This window comes from Aulonocara sp. 'chitande type north' Nkhata Bay, linkage group LG16 (assembly GCF_057382095.1).
Source record: "Aulonocara sp. 'chitande type north' Nkhata Bay isolate Kocher_YH1m ecotype deep benthic linkage group LG16, A_spYH_male_GT1.1, whole genome shotgun sequence".
NCBI classification, from domain to species: domain Eukaryota; kingdom Metazoa; phylum Chordata; class Actinopteri; order Cichliformes; family Cichlidae; genus Aulonocara; species Aulonocara sp. 'chitande type north' Nkhata Bay.
Genome location: NC_141359.1, coordinates 27,790,984 through 27,810,024, shown reverse-complemented (window position 1 = coordinate 27,810,024; position 19,041 = coordinate 27,790,984). Strand labels below are relative to the sequence as shown.

The window sequence follows — 19,041 nt, the reverse complement described above, 5'->3', positions numbered from 1 at the left end:
GATCAGATTAACAAAAAACAGACATCAGATTAACAAATAACTTAAATTACAAAATGAATCTAATTTATTCATTAAACTATTTTAAATGCCAATATCAAGTCCTAAAAGTTTCATATATTTTTTCACTCTTATTTACAATATTCACTTAAAAAAATATCTAGATCTTTCTTTGACATCCCACCTGCAGTACCCATCTGCCCACCAGGAGGCGGTCTTCTACACTTTACTATTCATAACATGGCCTAGGAGGTTTGATTACACAAAGCTGAGCAGTCCACATAACTCTGATATTACATGATGTCCTCATTGTGTGATCCAGATCAATGACTCTACCGATTAATCACGTGCTAAACTGGAAACCTAATTTCTATAATCTACCTATATGATTACCTACTAATAAAGTATAGCGGGATGTCAGAATTACAACTGGACTGTAGTAAAATCGTTTCCTCGTTTCCCCGCTCGACTGTAAATTATTTAGTAATTTCTGCGATGATTGGGTGATCTATATTTAAAAAGAAAAAAATAGTTTCTAGGTTTTGGCATATGTTTATGTTTAGAGGTTAAAGCATTATCACGGAGCAACAGGCGGGCGCTGAGGCATGCAGGGCGGGCCCGGTGACGTTTCCAAACGCTGGCATTTTCTAGGCGCTCTATTTTTTTCTATGCGCTCGCGGTGACGTAGCGCGTGGGGCAGAGGAGCACTAGGGACAAACACAGCTGACTGCGCGCATGCTATCTCGGTGGGGACTTCAGCGCAGACCCTAACGCTAGGTTACAGTCATATTGGCTTGGTGGAAAATATTTGCGGTGAAGAAACAGGCCGAAAACAGGGGAGGTGCCTGTACGGCTGTCAACAAAGGAGAAGAAAAAGAGGGGGAGTGTAGTCCAGAAGGACCGCTATAACAACTAATTCATTGTCGCTCCAAACTGGTGGACAGACGGCTAAACTGCTCACTCATTAGGCCAAAACACTCCTAAGGTAGGTCCATTGCCGAGGTTAGGCGTAACAACTTGTGCCTATCCAAATAGGTGCTGCAATTTATGACAGATGTCCAACTTTACCATAAAAGGAGATGTGCTACCGAAATACCAAATGATGTTAATTGTGCCCTAATGTCAATACTCGAATAGCACAGCACCTGTGCCTCCAAGTTCATCTGTCCCTGTATTTAAGCGTCTATAAGGCCTGCAGTCATGTCAGCACTGCAGCAGTTGACAAATGCCTTGGCGCTAGAAATAACATAGTAATGAGGCTTGTATGAGTGCATGGCTCATCCTGAAGGGGCAAAGAAAGTTAGATTTAGTTGTTTCACCTCAGTTCGGAAGTCCCCTTCAGCCCCGAAACGATTACAAATGAGACTGGCATCTCGGTTAGGGTGTCGTCTGTGGCTATTATAGAACAGCTGACTGTGCCAAGATCCTTTTTTTTTTTTTTTTTTTTTTAAAGATAACAGGCTTGATGCTTTCATGTGACCGTTCTGAAGTAGTTTATAACAGGTAAATTTATGATTCAGTGAAGTCTGCTGATTAGGTTTTTATTTACTCTTTCAAACTCAATATATTTGTTGGAAATTTCATATTATAAAAGGACCTAAAGGAGTTTTTTTAGACTAGTTAAGAGAATGTATTTGGCTTTAAAATATCTATAGATTAAAGTGTCTGTCCTTTTATGCATGCATCACATACAAGTTGCTAATTGTTTAGTTAAAAATGAAAACATTACTAACCATACTGCTTCCACACTAATGTCATATTCTAGCTTTAAAGTGCTGATTAATAATACTTAACTAAAGTTAAAAAGCATTCTTAAAACTAATGTAGCTTTAAACTCAGTGTAGTTCAACTCATGAGTCCTACAGTAATACAGCTGTTGAACAGTTTGAGCAGCACTGTCTTAGTGAAATCATAATTTAAGTAAATTTAGGGGGATATAATTTTCCAGCTTCTAAATACATGTTTTAGAGTCGTTTTACTGTTTCCAATAGATCCATTGAGCTCATATAACCTCCACTACAATGGTGATTAAGCATTATTTAAAATCTACTTGGTTCCATAGATACAAAAGTTTTTTTTAGTCAAGAGGAGCATTTTTAAAAATGATGCAGAAGCTGTACATCCACACACATTGGTGCTTTTAATTTCTGACCAAACAAAACTCGTATTTGTATTTTTCTTTCAAAGTGTGGTGTTTTGAGGAGTTACAGGAGGTGACATGGTGGACTACTATAGCATCTTGGGAGTGTCCAAAACAGCCACTCAGGATGACATCAAGAAAGCGTAAGTATCCTGGGACTATTTCAAGTGTTAGAAAATATAGTCATAAGTAACAAAAAGTTCACTTGAGTAAAAAAAAATATATCTGAAGATATATTTGAAGTGTGAAAACCTACTTTAGATAGCAAGGTTATGTAAGCACTGAAAAACTGAGGCCACTGCCAGTATGTGCTTTTGTGTGTTTATTTTTTAAGAGTTTACAAACTTTAGAAAAACTTTTTGAGTTTAATTTCAGTCCAAAAAAAATTGCTTTTCAGGGCAAAGATGTATTATCATATTATGTCACTAAATAAGCTCATATCTCATAGATGGAGGTTTAAGAACTAGACTTCATTATGTGTGTGGTTATTTATATATAAGCATGGATGTTTGATGTTGTTTGTGTTTTCAGGTACCGGAAATTGGCCTTGAAATGGCATCCTGACAAAAATCCAGACAACAAGGAGGAAGCAGAAAAAAAGTTCAAAGAAGTCGCTGAGGCCTATGAAGTCCTGTCTGACAGTAAGTCGCCATAGATGACAACTGGTCTAATATGTACAAGGTATACTGTAGATGTATATGTGTACGGATATTGATTTCCGTGGGTAATTTTTTCCTTTTCGACAGAGAGCAAACGTGATGCATACGACAGATATGGAAATGACAGAATGCGACACACAGGTATAAATATATAAAAAAATCTGTGATATTGTTGCATCCATTATAGTAATCATTAGCAATCTTCTAATTGCTACAGTTTAAGAAAAAAATGTGTTTGGGTAATTTTCTTACTACTATTACCTACCCTTCCTACTTGCTCCTTCTCCTTTACGTTAGTCCTAATTTTTCCTTTTCGCTCCTGACTGTGACATGTTGGTTTCTCAGGTTCCTCCAGCTCAGACTTTACAGAAATGCCTGGCTTCACCTTCACATTCCGCAGCCCAGATGAGGTGTTCAGAGAATTCTTTGGTGGACAGGATCCCTTTGCCAGCTTCTTCGGTAAGTCAAACATATATTGGGGTGGGGTTCATCTGCTGTTAGTTCAGAAACTAATACTAACATTTATTTATTCAGTCTAGACGTAAAATAAAAAAATATGATGAGAGTAATTTGTCTTAGGTCTACTGTAACTGAACTAAATTAAATGCTACAATATATTCCAAAGTTACAAATATAAGAAATAGCTTGAATATAGAGGAGTAGCTCAATAATAAATATCCAGAATATTACAGAGATTAAATATAAATGGTCGACATTCTACTCTAAACTCAACAGTAAAACCTCTAAACTGCTATTTGTTATTTTCACTGCAAAATGGAGTAACTATTGCACTATGTACTGTACATTAGAGCTGTACAGGCAGATAGCCACATGCAGGAATTGTTTCCTGCTTCATTTAGTGGTGAATTTGGGTAATCTCAGTCTGTCTCTGAACGCACTCCTGTGACTGGCCAGCACGTCATGGACTGGGTGGGAGGTATTGTCCATTACTGTTGTATTTTTATGTACTTGCACGTCTTTGTCTCTCACTCAGATGACTTCTCCTCATTTGGAAGCTCATCGTCTCGTCTCAGCCCGGGGCGATTCTTCTCTTTTCCATCAGGAGGAGGTAAAGAAGTAAATATTATAAGTAAACTGTTTGCAGAGGATTGAAGAGGATTTTCCCATGTAGTTTTTCCTTTCAGCTTTACTTTACTGGTAATTAATGCAATTCTACGCAGTTAAACTTCTATTATAAGCTGTTTCTATCATCAGTGGTTGCCAGGAGTGTCTCACAGAAAGAGGGGTTATAACTTTTTGTGTTGTATGTCATCAACAAATGCCAGATTAATGATATTTGATATTGTTAATATCAAGAGTTTCACTTGTTAGTTTAAAAAATACTTAAAAGAATTAATATCAGGAGATGGTTTAGATACATTAAAAACGAATATTGCTTTCCTCTCCTCTTTTTGATTGTTTGACTCTCTACAGTTGAATTCTCCTCTTTCTCCACTACCTTGGGTGGTCTGGATGGGATGGACAGCATGGGTGGAGGGATGGGCAACTTTAGATCAGTTTCTACTTCCACTCGCATCATAAATGGAAAACGCACCACCACCAAGAAGTATGGAATTCCTTATCAATTCCTATTATGCAGCAAAGGAAGTACATATTCAAGTGTATTATCTTCAAAGCAAAACGTGAAAAATTAATTGAAGAATATATTAAATTTAGCACCAGTAAACAGTTTCACATTCCAGCGTTTTAAGAATTATCTTGATGTGACTGTGGTTGCTGAATAAGAGCAGTGCATATGTGCATGTTTGAATTGTATTTGTCTCAATAGATTGTCCCTAGAAGCAGATCGTCATCTATTGTTTGGGAATACTTTAGATTTAGAGCAAAGAACAAATCATATGCAAAGGGCACCATAAAGTTGTGTTGGAACTACAAAGCAACAAAATGAATGTGTACACCTACCTAAAAATGCAGCATTCACACTGCAGTATGAAAATTGCATGAAGAGCCTGAAAGGCATTGTAGAGGTTGATGACATGTCTTGTCCAATATCAATTCAGAAATCCATAAAAGTGAGGCTGTACATTGCATACAGCATATTATTTAAGCTCACAAAGATGTAGTGGAAATACCAACACAGTCTCATTTCGTTTCTCTATAGATCTGTGTTTTTCTAAAGGGGTAAAACTTGCACTGTATGCAAAATGCCAGAGGGTAAGCCTAATTAACAGGAATATAGTGCAATGTCAAAGTGAAAGCAGTGCCCTCGTTATCAGTTTATATTCTTCTTCTTCTGAAATGAATCAAAGGGACTGTCTACAAGCCTTGTAGACAGTCCAAAGCATAGATGTGAAAGCCTTCTTATCTTTATGTGGCAGTGTATTTGTGTCACTAAAATGAAAGCGAGTAATTGTGGTAGATAATCATGATTATAGTGTTAATCAAAATATTTTTTGGCTGTAATTTTTCAGCCCTAAGACTGGTTACGCACTTGCACAAACACAGAGGCACTAGAAATGGTGGTGGCTTTTAAATAATTCCACTTATGTCTGTATTTGTCTTTCCTACAGGATAAAGGAGAATGGGCAGGAAAGAATAGAGATTGAGGAGGATGGTGTGTTGAAAAGTGTTCTAATTAATGGTGAGACAATGCTGACGGAATAAATGAATTGAGATTTTAAAAAAAAAGAAAAACTAAAAAAAACCAAACTTTTTTCTGGTGCTTATTTGCTTTAACCTGAAAACACAAATTCAGTGTCAACTTTTTCTAATACAACCACAATTGTGTCAAAATGCAGTGCTGCTTATTCAAAAGATTTCAATGCAAGCAGGGAAATGTGTTAAAAAACAGACGAGGTTTCAGTTTGTATTTAATCGATCTTATTCTTATCTTTAATATTTTTGTTATTTTTAATTCAGGTTTTTTTGAGTCAGTTCCCAGAGTAGGTTTGCTTTTTAAGTTTAGTTTAATTTTTAACAAGGTTTAGTTTTAGTTTAGTTTTTATGACTTTCAGTGTTAGTTTAATCATATTCAATTGAGGACATGTGCCAAAGGCAAAATTTCAGGAAAATTAGTATAGATATTACAATAAAAACACTGAACCTTTTGAAAGCAATTAACTCTTAGTCTTGTAGACATCCGAAGTCTCAATAAATAACTTCATAAGTGCCTCATCAGCACCGATGAATGTAATTTTACAAGTTTAACAAATACTAAGGATATTTGCTTGATATTTTTCATAAAATAATTTCAGTTAGTTTTATTTTTTCTTTTATAGTCTTAATCATGTTTTTTCAGTCTGCGGAAATGTTTTTCACATAGTTTTAGTTATTGGTTTAGTTTGTTTAACTATATGTACCTTGGCTTTAGTTTTTGTATTACCGCTTGACCTGAAGTTTTTGCTTGGTTATGTGTTTTTCTTTATGTCTAAGGTTTTTGCTTTGTGTTGATTGTGCAGTGAGACAGCTGTCTTGTTGTTTTTGTTTTGATCGAAGGTGTGGAAGATGAAATGGCCCTTGCTCTGGAGCTGAGCCGACGAGAGGAGCAGGCCACTCCAAAGCCACGACTCCAGAACAAAACCGCTGAGTCAGACAGATCCCGCCTGAGCCCTTACACTTCACCCACGCATCGTTCATTTAGCTCGGCCCCATTCTACCACTACGGGGTTGCGGGAGGCAGTGAGGATGATGAGGAAGATGAAGACCTACAGATGGCTTTGGCATGCAGCCTGTCAGAAATGGAAGCCCAGCAGAGAGCTGCTGCTAACGACTACATATCAGGTGCTCGGGGTGGGGGCAGAGCTGTCAGTGACAAAACTGGGGGCCGTTTAGATGGCGGGATTGCTAAGGCAAAGCATTTGAATGTACAAAGCAGGGAAGAGGTTGTTGCAGGGCAGAAATGTAAAGAGATAAAATTGGGTTCAGTAGCTGGAGATGGATGCAAAAGTGTGGCAAAGGGTACAGTGGAGCTAGGCTCCTCCCCTGAGTCATCCACAACTGCCAGCACTACACCCCTAAGCCAGTGCAGTGAGGATAAGTTTAAACCTGTGATAAAAAGTGATTGCAGCGTGAAAAAGAAAAAGAAGTGTGGGTGTGTTGTCTCCTAATGATGTGTTTTTGTAGGTTTACTTTCTTTGGGTTGCCTTATTATACTGACCTCAGTGTTTTGCCTTCAGCCAGCTCTAATGTAATGTGAATTAAGCAGATCTTTATTTGAGACAGTGCCTATACTGATGACAAGGCTTCACATTCCTCCAAAGGAACACACTAAAGATAAGATTTGTGGTTACGTTTCTACATTATCACAGGCATTTAAATTGTTTTTGCATTTGGATGCAAGCTGGTGTGGAGGATTGCTCGTGAACGCGAATTTGCCAGATATTTGCATAGACTGATGAATTGGAATTAAGTGATGATTTAGATCTGTTGTATATATGGCCACAATTGAGTCTTTTGTGAGGACCAGTTTAAGTAACTCTAAAACAAAGCTTGAAAGGCCTTTTAGAATTTAAGGTTTGAGTTTAGGTTTAAAGCCAAACCTGGAGTTAGGAATATATTTGGGAATTTTGAGGTTTGTGTAAGTTTTTTCAGAATACATTATGTCAGTGAAGGTCTAAAATTGAGTGTGTGTGGTGGTGTTTGTGTGTGCATGTCGTTCTGTGTAGCTCTTTCTGTGTTTGAGTCAGCTGAGACCTTGCCATAGAATTTTCTCATTCAGACTCTCTGGCAGTGGGAATGTTGCACAACTGTGCCACACGAAAATCAAAGGTAGCCCACAGAACTTTTTGTGGTTTATTTCCAGGTTGCCACATAAACTACTTTTAACTGAAGACCAGTGTTTCTCAGTCAGCTTGTTATGATGTCCAGAATAAGTATGAAGCAATAAGTAGTTAGGTGAAGCACATGCTCACACACTTTGACTATCTTGTTGTTGGAAAGTTGAAGTAGGGAGGTGCTCATGTATCATTAAATCCAAGTTTATCATATGTTGGTCCTGCACTTTTACCCAAATAGCATTAAAATTGTAATCAGATTTTAGATTATAGTTTGGGGAAAGCACTTTATTAAGTTAAAGGACAAATCGCAGTATTGTGACTGAAACAGCTACAAATAATGATTGTTAAGTCTTTGTACATGTTAACTACTTATGTGTTTGCTATTCTTACATTATCGATGCAAACGTGCCAAGCTTTATAAACAAATTATAAAGATAAATCAGTTTTTGGATTCTCCTTGGTCCTCCTGCAGTAGATGTGACTGAGAGTGTTGTCAAGTGATTGGAGGAAGAAGAAAGTGACAATGATTGTGACGGCAGTGTGTTACCTGTCCTGGATTTTTAAAAATGTTGTATTATTGCATCCGGTTACAGGATGTATAATAGCTAAATGATCAAAGAACATTTGTTTACATGCTCCCTGAGCGAATTATTAAACCTCAGCCAACTCCAGATGAGCTCCCTTGTGTGCAAAATTACAAACACTGTACTTTAGGGGTGACTTGATGACTTTCCCTCCTGCACTGCTTCCCAGCTTTCAGGCTTAAATACTTTTTTTTAAAAAGTTCCCCCAAAAAACCTTTGATTAAATTATATGTCTTAATAATTAACGAAAGTAGAAAAAAGTAAATGGGAATAAACAGACTAGTTTTCTACAATTAAATTTCAGTTAGACAATCAGTCAGCTGCTACTAAAGTTGGGTTTAATGTGAATGGTAACTGAAATAGTTTATCCAGCTCATGTCCCGCAAATATTGATTTTGTTGGGCTGCATGTTTGTGTCTGTGAGACAGTCACAGGACGGAGTTACTGAAGATAGTTAGTGTTGGAGCTCATGCATAAAACTCAAATATGCCTTTTTCGTAGATCTCAAGTAACATGAAGATACTGCCAATGTTTTAAGTGCAACACTAAGAAATGTTTTAAATGTGGTTGTTGCTGCAGGGCAAAGCTGAAAGCAAAAGAAAATCATGCTGGTGCCAAATCATGCAGATGTTAAAATAATTACTGCTGCCAGTGTTATGTTGTAATATGCATTAAAAAAAGACACATGCCTGTCTCAATGAGTTTCTAATTACAGGCAGTGTCCCTTTGCCCTGGTGTGTTTTATGCTTTATGTTTGTAATTTATATTGACACATATTTTTCACGAGTGCCTCATTTATCATAGATTGCATGAGTTTTGTTTTCACTTGAAAGTATAGCTGTCAGCACCGGCGAAGACTAAAAGTGAAATAGGAAAATGAAAACTTGAATAAATATATCAGCCTGTATTAATTGTTACTGATTACTCACATGTTGATGTTCTTTTTATTTTCACATTGTTAAAAAGGAATTAACGAATAAAGATTGTGCCACAAGATAATTTGGAATATTTTATTTTTTTTAGAATATGGCAGCCACGTATTTTCCACTAATTTACACTAAATTCATGCTAGTGCAAAATGATGATACAGTATGATAACTGTTTGATAATTATATAGTCATGGAAATCTGAAGGATTATTTTCAGTTCTCAGGACCCTTAAACATTATAAGACAACAGAATCATGCATTAAAAACTACTTCCTGCTTTTACTGATTTGGAAACTGCACATGTATGTGGTTAACTGTTTCTGTGTGTCTTGATTAAGTTCAGATCAGGAGCTTATATTTTCAGTATAGCCCTTATTATGCGAGTGGCATAATGCACCATTTGTTATAAGATATGTAACAGGGGCAAGGGCATCATTAGTCATTGTGTTTTAAACTAAAACAGTAGTTAAGTCCCATAGACTGTTGTGTGTTTTTATTTTATTGTATTTTTAATTTAGTTTATCTGCACTTACGACTTCCTTGGATCAGGTTATTCAGTCTTGTTGGTGTTAATGTTTAAATGTGCTGGATCACATACACATTACTTTTCATCTGTTATGTAGCAAACACATCTAGTATCATATTGTTGGGACATAAGTTTGAATACTTGTTCGTTTCTCTTACGATTCATGCTTCCTGTTTCAGACTCAGACTTCGAGGCCTTCACAACCTAACCTGATTGGCTCACGCTGCTCTGTGCCCTTGCCCTGCCCTGAGGTAAAGAACCAGTGTGAATCTGAGGCACCCATTCCTTCTCCTGCCCCCTAAACTCCAAGTAGATGAGATCAGATGATGCCTACTTGCATATCTGATTAAGTATAACCTGTCCTTGTACATCTATTCTTACAGGTCAAAGATTATATCCCACGATGCACTTTTCTATCTCTGCCCACCATGGCTCCTACCTGCTGAATGACACTTATAAGATATATGTATTTAATATGTTTGTGTCTCTGAGTGCATGTGTGTATGTAGCTCATTGTGGAACAAAAGACTGAAAACTCTAAGGAGGTACAGTAGTTACAATCATCTCTTCATCAAATCATCATGTTTCTAATAAATATGAAAACAGTGCACAAAGCAAAAAGAAAGTTCTTGTAAAACACATGAAGCAGAGAAAATAAAGATTTTCCTGCTGACTTTTTTTTCTCAGTTTGTGGTAGCGTCTTTGTGGCAAGATTAAGGCTGTCTAACAGTTAAGATAAAACCATAAAGTTGAGGTAAAAAGTTGTAATACGTTTATCTTTAACTCGTGTTTGTTGTTATAAGATAAAAACCCTTTAACCCATAGAAGATATATAAAATTTAGATGTAGCTTAGGGTCAAAAAAGTAAAGTGGAACACAAACTGCATTCTTTGTAATTGCCAGGAGGGAGTGACACCTCTGGTTTAATAGAAAAATGTCCAATTGTATTGATGTCTTTGGAAAAATGATCATACTGCTCCTATAATTTGCGACCATAGTAAGAACTTTTCTAATGATCTGAATTGCTAGTTTCAAGTGTTAATGGTGTCTGTTGATGTTAAAAAAGGGATAAAGCAGGCTGCTATACTGTAGGGTGGTAGGGTGGGCCCTTGGTTTCTCACTCAGATCACTCTAGCTCATCACATCTTGTTTCCAAAAGCCAAGTTAGTGAGTCAAGATGCTCAAGGCTTCATTATGGTGCTTGATGATGGATTATATCACAGTGGCTATCTTGCAGTCATGGTAGAATCAGCAATCCAGAAAACAGAGAACACTGAAGGCATTAGAGTTTGTTTTCTGCTGCATCACATCACAAATTTATTTAGGTCAAGTCAAAAATACATTTTTATAGATATTTTCTGTCGGTCTGCTACATGAAATAAACACAATCATCAGAATGAATTATTTACACGAATCACAAGGTCGTACACTGAGTAAGACAATAGAAGAACGCAAAGTTGCTTTGTGTGCAGAAAGGGAGACGGCGAGAAGGTAGTTCATGGTCAAGTCGAACATCCATTACGAAACGACCAGCGCTGAAAGCAAACGATCATGTTTTCAAGGCAAAAAAGACACGACTCAGAAATAAAAACACACTTGACAAAAGAATACAGTATTCAAATGGACACGAATAACAACACATTCAAAGTTACATCGGAGAACAACCACACCATGTTTAACTGGGATGGCAGCCATAAATATTTGATACGTTTTGACAGGGGGTTCGACAGTATTATAACTTTGGTCCAATTTATATGTTCACCAGAGCAGCCAATACAAACCTTGTGTTGGTCATAAATTCCTTTTATGTTGGCTGATCATTTGAGGTAATAATGTCCAGTAACAATTTAATCAGATGAGTGTAAGATAACTATTTTGTCTGACAGCATGACCAAGCTTATCCCATATTCATCTGGATTCACACAGGCACCAAGGTTTTCTGTTAAATTCCCGACTGATAACCGAGTCCATGTGTAATTAGAAACTTAGGATACTAATAGAAAAATCGAATCTTGCTCTAATTGGAAAGAACTTTGATTCTCTTTGCTTTTGCTTCCTGGAAAAAAAAATCCTCAAAATAAAATTGGACTCCATAATGTTTTAAACACCCAGACAATGAGTCAGCAGGGAAAAAAGCAAGAGCAATAATAGCTCCACTGTGGCCAAGCAGATTTTTATGTACAGTAATGATCATACATGACTGAATCATACAAGTGTGTCCACTGGAGCGTGTATTCTTTTGTGTCTGCATGTCATTGTATCCATCAGCAGCTGCATCTCACTGTGGCAGGGCTTTCAAAATGGCATTCACCTCCTCAGCTACCGCCGTCAGGGCGAACTCAAACTGGTCCTAATTAGGAAAAGCAGGGAAGTGAGGCATTTGGGTAATGATGCACAATCTGAAGACTAGAAAAAATATACTGAAAAAAATATGCACACAAACAATGGACGGTATGTACCTTGGTGCGGACTAGGCCAGGTCTCTGGTCTCTGATGTGCTCCAGTGTGGCTGCAATGTCGATCTCCTTCACTCCTAATGTCATCAAGAATAGTAGCAGCATCACTAATAGTTTTTTTCTGATCTCCATCAATCTAAATCTGCTATTTTCAGATGATATGGATGTAGAAAATTCACAAAATAGATCTGTTGAGGTTATTTGTGAAGAACTATTGTGATAGAACTGACAAGAGACAGTGAAAAGGTCAGTGTCTCATTTGAGGTTGAAGTCTAAACAGACAGCAACCATGTCTGATAAACAAAAACAGATTCTGACAACTGCAAGAAAAAAAAGGAAAAAGATAATGCAACCCAGCTGAAATTAGTTTCAGTAAAATAAGACTTTGAATGGTATAGATGGAATTTGATTGCATTTCAAGTTTCCTGACTCTTTCTACAAGATTCCAGTTAAGCTGCTAAACCACTCAGCTCAAGAAATACTGAAGAAGTATGCACATATGATTAAGTTTGTAATTATTAAAATATAGTCTGAACTACCAGTACCTAATTTCTTTCAACAAGCAGCTTGTAACTATAGCACCCTCTGCTGTAGTTGATAGGAAATGCAACTGTAATATGACTCAGACCAATTAAAGATTTGACTTCTCAAAATCTTTCACTGCATCATCTGTGGGCTGTAAGTCATAAAGATTAGGTATGGATGTAATGTTTCTGGGTAATGTTTTTGTTTTAACTGACTCACCCTTGGCCATGCGGTTCAGCACCATGTCAATAAGGATATACGTGCCAGTCCTGCCAGTGCCATCACTGTGGGAGTGACAGAAACGCAAACATGATCTTACAAAGTATTTTTCTTTAAAATACCCTTTAAGCAGAAAATTCACATGTATATCTGCGATTTCTGTTGTTCCACAGAAATCTGTGATCCTACAAACACCAGAGTATCTTCCTTTCAGTCTTACCCGCAGTGAACGATGATTGGACAGGAACGACCTCTGTAGCATTTATTCACCTTCCTGAAAAAGTAGAAACCAGGGAGAGAAAAGAAAGAAAAAGACAAATGACAGGAAAATGTGCTTGGTTATAAAATATTTATGGTAAAGGTTACAACTGACCTTTTCACAATAAAATAAAAACATCTTATTATTAATACAGAAATGGCAAAGTCTGCTTTGAGTATTTGTGGAATATCACAGTGAAAACAAAGTAAGTGACCATGTTGGAAATACAAGGAATGGAATAACTGCATGTGACAGGTAAATAAAATGAGATCAGGAATAGCTGGAAATTTGACTGGACGGGAAAATTAGATACTGCATGAGGGTGTGGAGGACAGTGAGATGGTGAAAACAGGATAGAATAAGTGGAGAGGAAGCCACAGATTCACTGTCCCTCTTGCAGTAGCCAGTTACACCTGCCAATGCTCATTTTTATGACTATGCAACTGGAGCCAGAGTACTAGCTGCAAACCACAAAAATGACACCGGGAGATGTTAAAATACAAACCTGTCAACCTGCACACTGGGGTAGAGGGAGAGAGAGAGTGTCAACGATGATGGATTAAGCTTGAAATGAATTACACGGAAAGTGATCATATACACTTACAAATGGCAGGGAGGATGGAAAACACAGAAAAGAGATGGACATGAAGGCGATCAGCGGGATTCAAATCCACCAATGTGACTACTGGTATTTCAAGTGTTTATACATATATTTATTTGTATGCTTTTGTATAAACAAGGGCAGTCTGCGTGCATGTTTGTGGGTAGTTTCTTACCTGCGGAAGTCAAGCAGTGGTCGTGTGGAGGTGGGGATGCCATCAGCTGGCCAGCTCAGCAGGTGAAACTGGGTCAAGGTACGTGTCTCCTGCGTCTGGACATTTTTCAGGTAGAAGCTACGCACCAGGAAGTCCTTGCACCAGATGTGTTCTGACACCAGGTTCACCTGACATACACAAAGACACAGTGGGGAGGAAAGAAGAGAGGGAGGGGTTGGATGCAGGGGAAAGGGGTAAAAAATATGAGTCATGAATCTTTTGAATTATTTAAAATTTAAATATACAGAGATTCAGCTTTTTAAGCGTTTAATCAGGTAAACTTCCAGGAGGAAAAAAAGGTTATACATACTGTGTACTTACTTACTGTGAAAATAACTTTAGTATAAACAAGGCACAGTGAATCTAAGTCTAATCAGCTTTATTCATTGTATTCTCTATGACTCATCGTTTTTTGTCATATATTTTGAGCAAAAACAGCAGGGCTAATCAAGGGATCTTTTCCATGAGTGTTGAAACAATCGTGCAAATATCGATACAGGAATCAAACTTTGCATGTTTATCTCTCTGGTATGGAGCTGTTAATTTGAAAAATCCTATTTGCCACAACAGTTTTCAATTTTTTCCAATTCGACCATCTCAGAAACAGCTGTTTTATTACATCATTTCAACCACTGCCTACTTTTCAAGTTTCACTTTGATTTATATGCTTTTCGCTATAGGTAGGTCAAATGTAATGTAAATCAGTTATTTTTCTAACATGCTAACAGACAGATAACGTTAGATTACACCAACAGCCACTTAATCACCAGTTAACCCAACAAGCAGTTCTTTGGAGGAGTTCAAACCCAGAACCCTCTTGCTGTGAGGCTACCCAGATATTTGTTGTATTGGCTAAATAAAATGACTAATCCAAGTACGATATCAAGTATATAAAGTTAATGCTCTCTGAGTTCTGCCCTCTCCTTTACTCCATGGTGAATGATTTGTTTCTCCAGAAACACATTTTTAACACTCATGCAAAGCTGGATGTAGGCACCGGGGGTATTTGGGGTTTGGTGTCATGTCTAAGCAGGGGCGGATCTAAAAGGGTGGCATGGGGTGGCACCCTAAAATGATCTCTTGCCACCCCAAGTGCCACCCTAGTTTTGCATATGACAATGTTGTTTATTAAAATAAGATAGCTTATAGATTAACACTTAGATTAACACTTAGTTACAGTTAACAGTGAATAGAAATGCTTAAACTGAATATATTGCATAGTGTTACCCCCCTCCACCATTAACAAATGGTTCAGCCCATAGCGCAGACCGGCTTTTTTCTTGTGTTCAGTAGCAAGCGATGCTCATGATTGTGTCAGAGCACATTTTGAACAACACCATGGGAATTTCAGATTTCACAGATTCACAGATTTCAGGTGGTTGGTTGTTGCACTCTGGAAATGGAATGAAGGTGAGTGTTATTAACCGTCTGGGGGTCCACGGACACGCTGCACCTCCAAATCACATGACTGATTTAAGCTGACACAGCAACAAGCTGCAGCCGTGCTGAGTTTTTGAGCCTGCGTTGAATGTTCGGACTTCAAAGTTTTTACATTTTAATTACAGGCCAGTAAATCCAGAGTTATGATAAAAAAATATTTGTATATATAAGCCATGCTTTTTTCTAAATACTGTCGTTACATTTTTTTTTCTTCGACCAATTTAAAAAAAAAAGTCAACACGTGGGATTTGGTTGTTTAGGAAGAAAGGAAAGTTTTGGGAGTGACGGAAACGGCAGCGAGACAGAGCGAGCGAGTGAGAGAGTTTTTAGAAGGGGGACATTTCTGACGTTTAGTGTGGAGTGTACAGTTAGTGTGTTGTGTTGTCTTGTGTAGTTAGTCTGTCGTGTAGTATTTGTTTTGTTTTGTGTGTCAGCAAGGGCACTAATGAACGTCACAAAGGCACATTTGCAATGTAAACACTGTCACTAAGTGATACACCTCCTGTTGTCAGGCCTGCAGGTTTTTCCCTGTGGAAAACACAATTTGTGGGGCATCTTACTGCAAGACCCGATTGTTCTCTCATTTTAGATAGAGTAATATTTTTAAGTGGTTGTACAAAATAAAAAAAACGGCAGGTGTAGTGACTGCATTTTTAGATAAATAGTTGTATATGTTTACAAAATGTGTGCATAATTTTTTAAAATGTACAATTTATATTTGCATTTCAAGTTTAATTTACTCAACATGTTTCTGTTTTTTTTTACAGTAAAAAAATACTACTAGGATTTTACATTTGTGTGATTTCAGATCAGTAATATTAATACAGTAATGTCAATGAAAAAACAACTAAATTCAGACACATGAGGTTGAAAAGAATGGAAAGAAGTTTTCAGACTTCATTTTTGCGAAACTTATAAAATTTGACACTATGATCATTCAGGAATGGCATGTCTAGTTTATGCTATATAAAAATATCCATATTTCTTGGCTTTGTGGACAGCCATCTTGAAAACAGCCACCATTTTAAGACATCAATTAGCTAACAGGCTTTATACAAAGACAATGTAGTGACAGAAGCAGACATGTGCCAATACAATTTGCACTTGTATACACTTGTGGATGTACACTTGTAATGTTATCTTCTGCACTACGCGAGAAAGCTCAAAGTTAAACAGGAAATTAACCTCATAGATGTGGTAGAGTGACGAGCCCTCGTCAGGCCAGTATCGTTCACACTGCTTCTCTCCGTCCTCCACCAAAGCTGTCATCATAACAATCACTGTGCAGCCGTTCTCCCACACCATCTGAAGGTTGAACAGAGCAAGCACACACACAAACACACATCTTAATGTCACTTTAAGACGACTCAGTATATGGCTGTAAAATATGCACTGCTTTACTGTCTTTTGCACTGAATATATTACAAATTCATAGAAATGGGAGGAAGACAGAGTGATGGGGAAAAGAAGCAGAGGGGAGACTGCACCAACCTGCCAGAAATCAGCAACAGTATGGGGAAGAGGTCCCTGTGTGGCAATGTAAGATGGTTGGCGAGGATCATGATCAAACTGATGATTGAAAAAGGAAAAAGAGTCTCTTAAAATCCATGCACAGAATATGAGTATTAGAAAGTTCAGATGCAATTTGCATTTTCATAAAATTATAATATTAAGATTTGTATTTCTTAATTTCTCTCGAATATCAAGAGAGAAAAATATGTCACGCTGTATCCTGATTGAGCTGCAGATTATGCTTCAAAGTGTTTCCTTACATCCAAACAATGACTCCTTTCTTTATGAAGTCATCTATCCAGCAACAGAGTATTACACAAATTTATACTTAACTGAATAACTATGTCATATTTTATATATGTTTTATTTGACATGAGGGATTCTTACAAGCATGCTGGCATTGATATAATCTTGTTTATTGGGGTTTACATCAGTCTTCAGTTTCACACGAGAGTGATCATCTGGAAGAAAAAAGAAGGTGTTTGGGCTTTAATTATGTTAAAGGTTTAGGTTAAAGGTTGGTGAGACTTTCAATTAAATACTTTCCATGAAAATGTACAAAATATAGAAATTATAAAAAGTGTTACATGTTACTAACAGGGGAGGGCTTCAGCATGTCTGTTTTTGTCCATGTTGTCTGCAGACTGAGCCACAGCTACTGAACTGGGTTCCGCCTGATAGGAACACAAAGCCTCCCACTCCTTCTGGAGACGGTCCTTATTACGCAGGTGATCCTCCATATACGCCTGAGGAAGAGATGGGACACCAGAAATAAATATTTCATAAACAAAGAGCAGATTTCACCAATCTGTAGTACATTTACTCTCCACGCTGACTGTTTTTCACTCACTAGTATCATGTGACCGGTGGAGATGTCCATGTTAGACTGGGCAGGCTCCTCGCTCCAGGACGGGGTGGAGCTGTGGGTGGAGGATGGGCTGTGCTGGGGACCATCACTGAACTGGGAGGAAACGCTGCTGACACGGGATGTATCTGTACCCCTCCGTCCACCTGCACCCGTGCTTACAGCAGGTCCAGAGATGCTGCTGCTCACTCCTCCCATACAGTCCTGGCGGCACAGGGAGGATTTAGATGCCATGTGCTGCCGACATAGCTCCTGAACAGATGGAAAACTGCATTACTTTAGGCATTTAATGCACGAACTGCACGCAATTAACTGCCTGACTTAAGAGCTTTTCTCGATGCTTTTAATTATCTGCCTTTTTCTGCTTTTCCATCCATTATAACACCTCAACACTGGGAAAAATACATAATGATGAAAATGCATCAAATAGCACTAAAGGACACTTGTATGTAATTTTGACCAGATCCCTTATGTAGCCTTACCTGGTAGTCAAAGTGAGTTTCTGCACCTCCCTCTGGCCCCAGGCCAAGCTTGCCATTGTTCACTTGCTGAGCATAGTGCCTGAGACAAGCTACGGCCATGGCCAATACCAGCACACCTCCAACAACTGCCATGGAAACAAGGGTGATAACTGTCCCACTGGAGCCCTGGGAAACCCTGGTTACCTGAGGGAGACCCCGCGCATCTGTCCTCTAGAAAAAGGATGATCATAAAGAGCAGTGAGTAAGATATAGACAAGTGGGCAGGAACACAAAGAAAACAGGCTGTTATCTCCATTTTTTAACATGCGCATCAACGGTCAACCCAAACTAAGGCGCTCCAGCAAATCCACCCTCACTACTGCAATTCAAAGGCCACTCATTTCCTTTTACCAACAGAATTGCTTCTCTGTAACTGCACTTGACAGCAACGTGTGCCCAGTGAGCTGCTGAGCTAAGTTTAAGAGACAGAGGTCTGAAAGGTCAAGGTGTTGCGCCCCAGAAATCATTAAAAAGACAGCTGAGGCTCCAGGAGATCAGCCAACCATCTTATACAACATGCCATGTATCAGTGCTATGAGGTATAGTCTGCCCCCAAGTGTCATTCCACCTATTCTTCAACTTGATCTTTATTTACAAACAATTTTCCCCATGCTACCCACATACAACAGAAGTTACCAGCTCTGTTTTGTCAGCTTAATGCTGTGGCTGTTTCACAGCAGTGAAATTGAAATGTCAATCCAAGGAAAAACTAATAAAAATTAATAAATAAACCAACCAGCCTCGAAAGGACAAGTTAAATTTGAAGGCCAAGGCAGAGAAGAAAATCAAAAGCCAGAAGGGAAGTGCACAGCGGTAACCAAAGAGACAGAGGTAGTACAGTATCTTTACTTTGTCCTAA

At 38.0% G+C, this 19,041-nt stretch overlaps 2 protein-coding genes across 4 annotated transcripts in view; one reads left to right on the top strand and one right to left on the bottom strand.

Moving 5' to 3' along the window:
• Positions 1 to 680: 680 nt before the first annotated feature.
• Positions 681 to 11,653, top strand: dnajb2 (DnaJ heat shock protein family (Hsp40) member B2). Of its 2 annotated transcripts, XM_086265549.1 has the most exons (11): positions 681 to 982; positions 2,185 to 2,280; positions 2,669 to 2,778; positions 2,884 to 2,937; positions 3,142 to 3,255; positions 3,791 to 3,865; positions 4,231 to 4,363; positions 5,328 to 5,398; positions 6,253 to 6,537; positions 9,750 to 9,821; positions 9,954 to 11,653. In XM_086265549.1, the coding sequence occupies exons 2-10, from the start codon at positions 2,216 to 2,218 to the stop codon at positions 9,776 to 9,778; spliced, it is 936 nt and encodes a 311-aa protein (XP_086121675.1). In that variant the 5' UTR covers positions 681 to 982; positions 2,185 to 2,215; the 3' UTR covers positions 9,779 to 9,821; positions 9,954 to 11,653. The 2 variants fall into 2 exon arrangements, with proteins under 2 accessions (XP_086121675.1, XP_086121674.1); XM_086265548.1 differs by lacking the exons at positions 9,750 to 9,821; positions 9,954 to 11,653 and having other exon boundaries at positions 6,253 to 9,722.
• ptprna (protein tyrosine phosphatase receptor type Na) overlaps positions 10,859 to 19,041 on the bottom strand; it is a 20,735-nt gene continuing 12,552 nt past the window's right edge. The window contains exons 14-24 of one of the 2 annotated variants that reach the window (XM_086265547.1): positions 18,144 to 18,353; positions 17,647 to 17,865; positions 17,395 to 17,542; positions 17,184 to 17,257; positions 16,776 to 16,853; positions 16,470 to 16,589; positions 13,806 to 13,972; positions 12,991 to 13,044; positions 12,771 to 12,835; positions 12,030 to 12,103; positions 10,859 to 11,920 (exon numbers count right to left, since the gene is read on the bottom strand). In XM_086265547.1, the coding sequence (XP_086121673.1) occupies positions 11,849 to 11,920; positions 12,030 to 12,103; positions 12,771 to 12,835; positions 12,991 to 13,044; positions 13,806 to 13,972; positions 16,470 to 16,589; positions 16,776 to 16,853; positions 17,184 to 17,257; positions 17,395 to 17,542; positions 17,647 to 17,865; positions 18,144 to 18,353 (1,281 nt within the window). In that variant the 3' untranslated portion in view covers positions 10,859 to 11,848. Of the gene's footprint in view, positions 11,921 to 12,029; positions 12,104 to 12,770; positions 12,836 to 12,990; positions 13,045 to 13,805; positions 13,973 to 16,469; positions 16,590 to 16,775; positions 16,854 to 17,183; positions 17,258 to 17,394; positions 17,543 to 17,646; positions 17,914 to 18,143; positions 18,354 to 19,041 lie in introns of both variants that reach the window. The other variant, XM_086265546.1, reaches the window with a different exon arrangement.

Excerpts from the sequence above, each read along its gene's own strand:
- dnajb2 (XM_086265548.1), top strand. The coding sequence starts at position 2,216 with ATGGTGGACTACTATAGCATCTTGGGAGTGTCCAAAACAGCCACTCAG. Across the intron at positions 2,281-2,668 it reads CAGGATGACATCAAGAAAGC|GTACCGGAAATTGGCCTTGA; the intron begins GTAAGTATCCTG and ends TTGTGTTTTCAG. Across the intron at positions 3,866-4,230 it reads CTCTTTTCCATCAGGAGGAG|TTGAATTCTCCTCTTTCTCC; the intron begins GTAAAGAAGTAA and ends GACTCTCTACAG.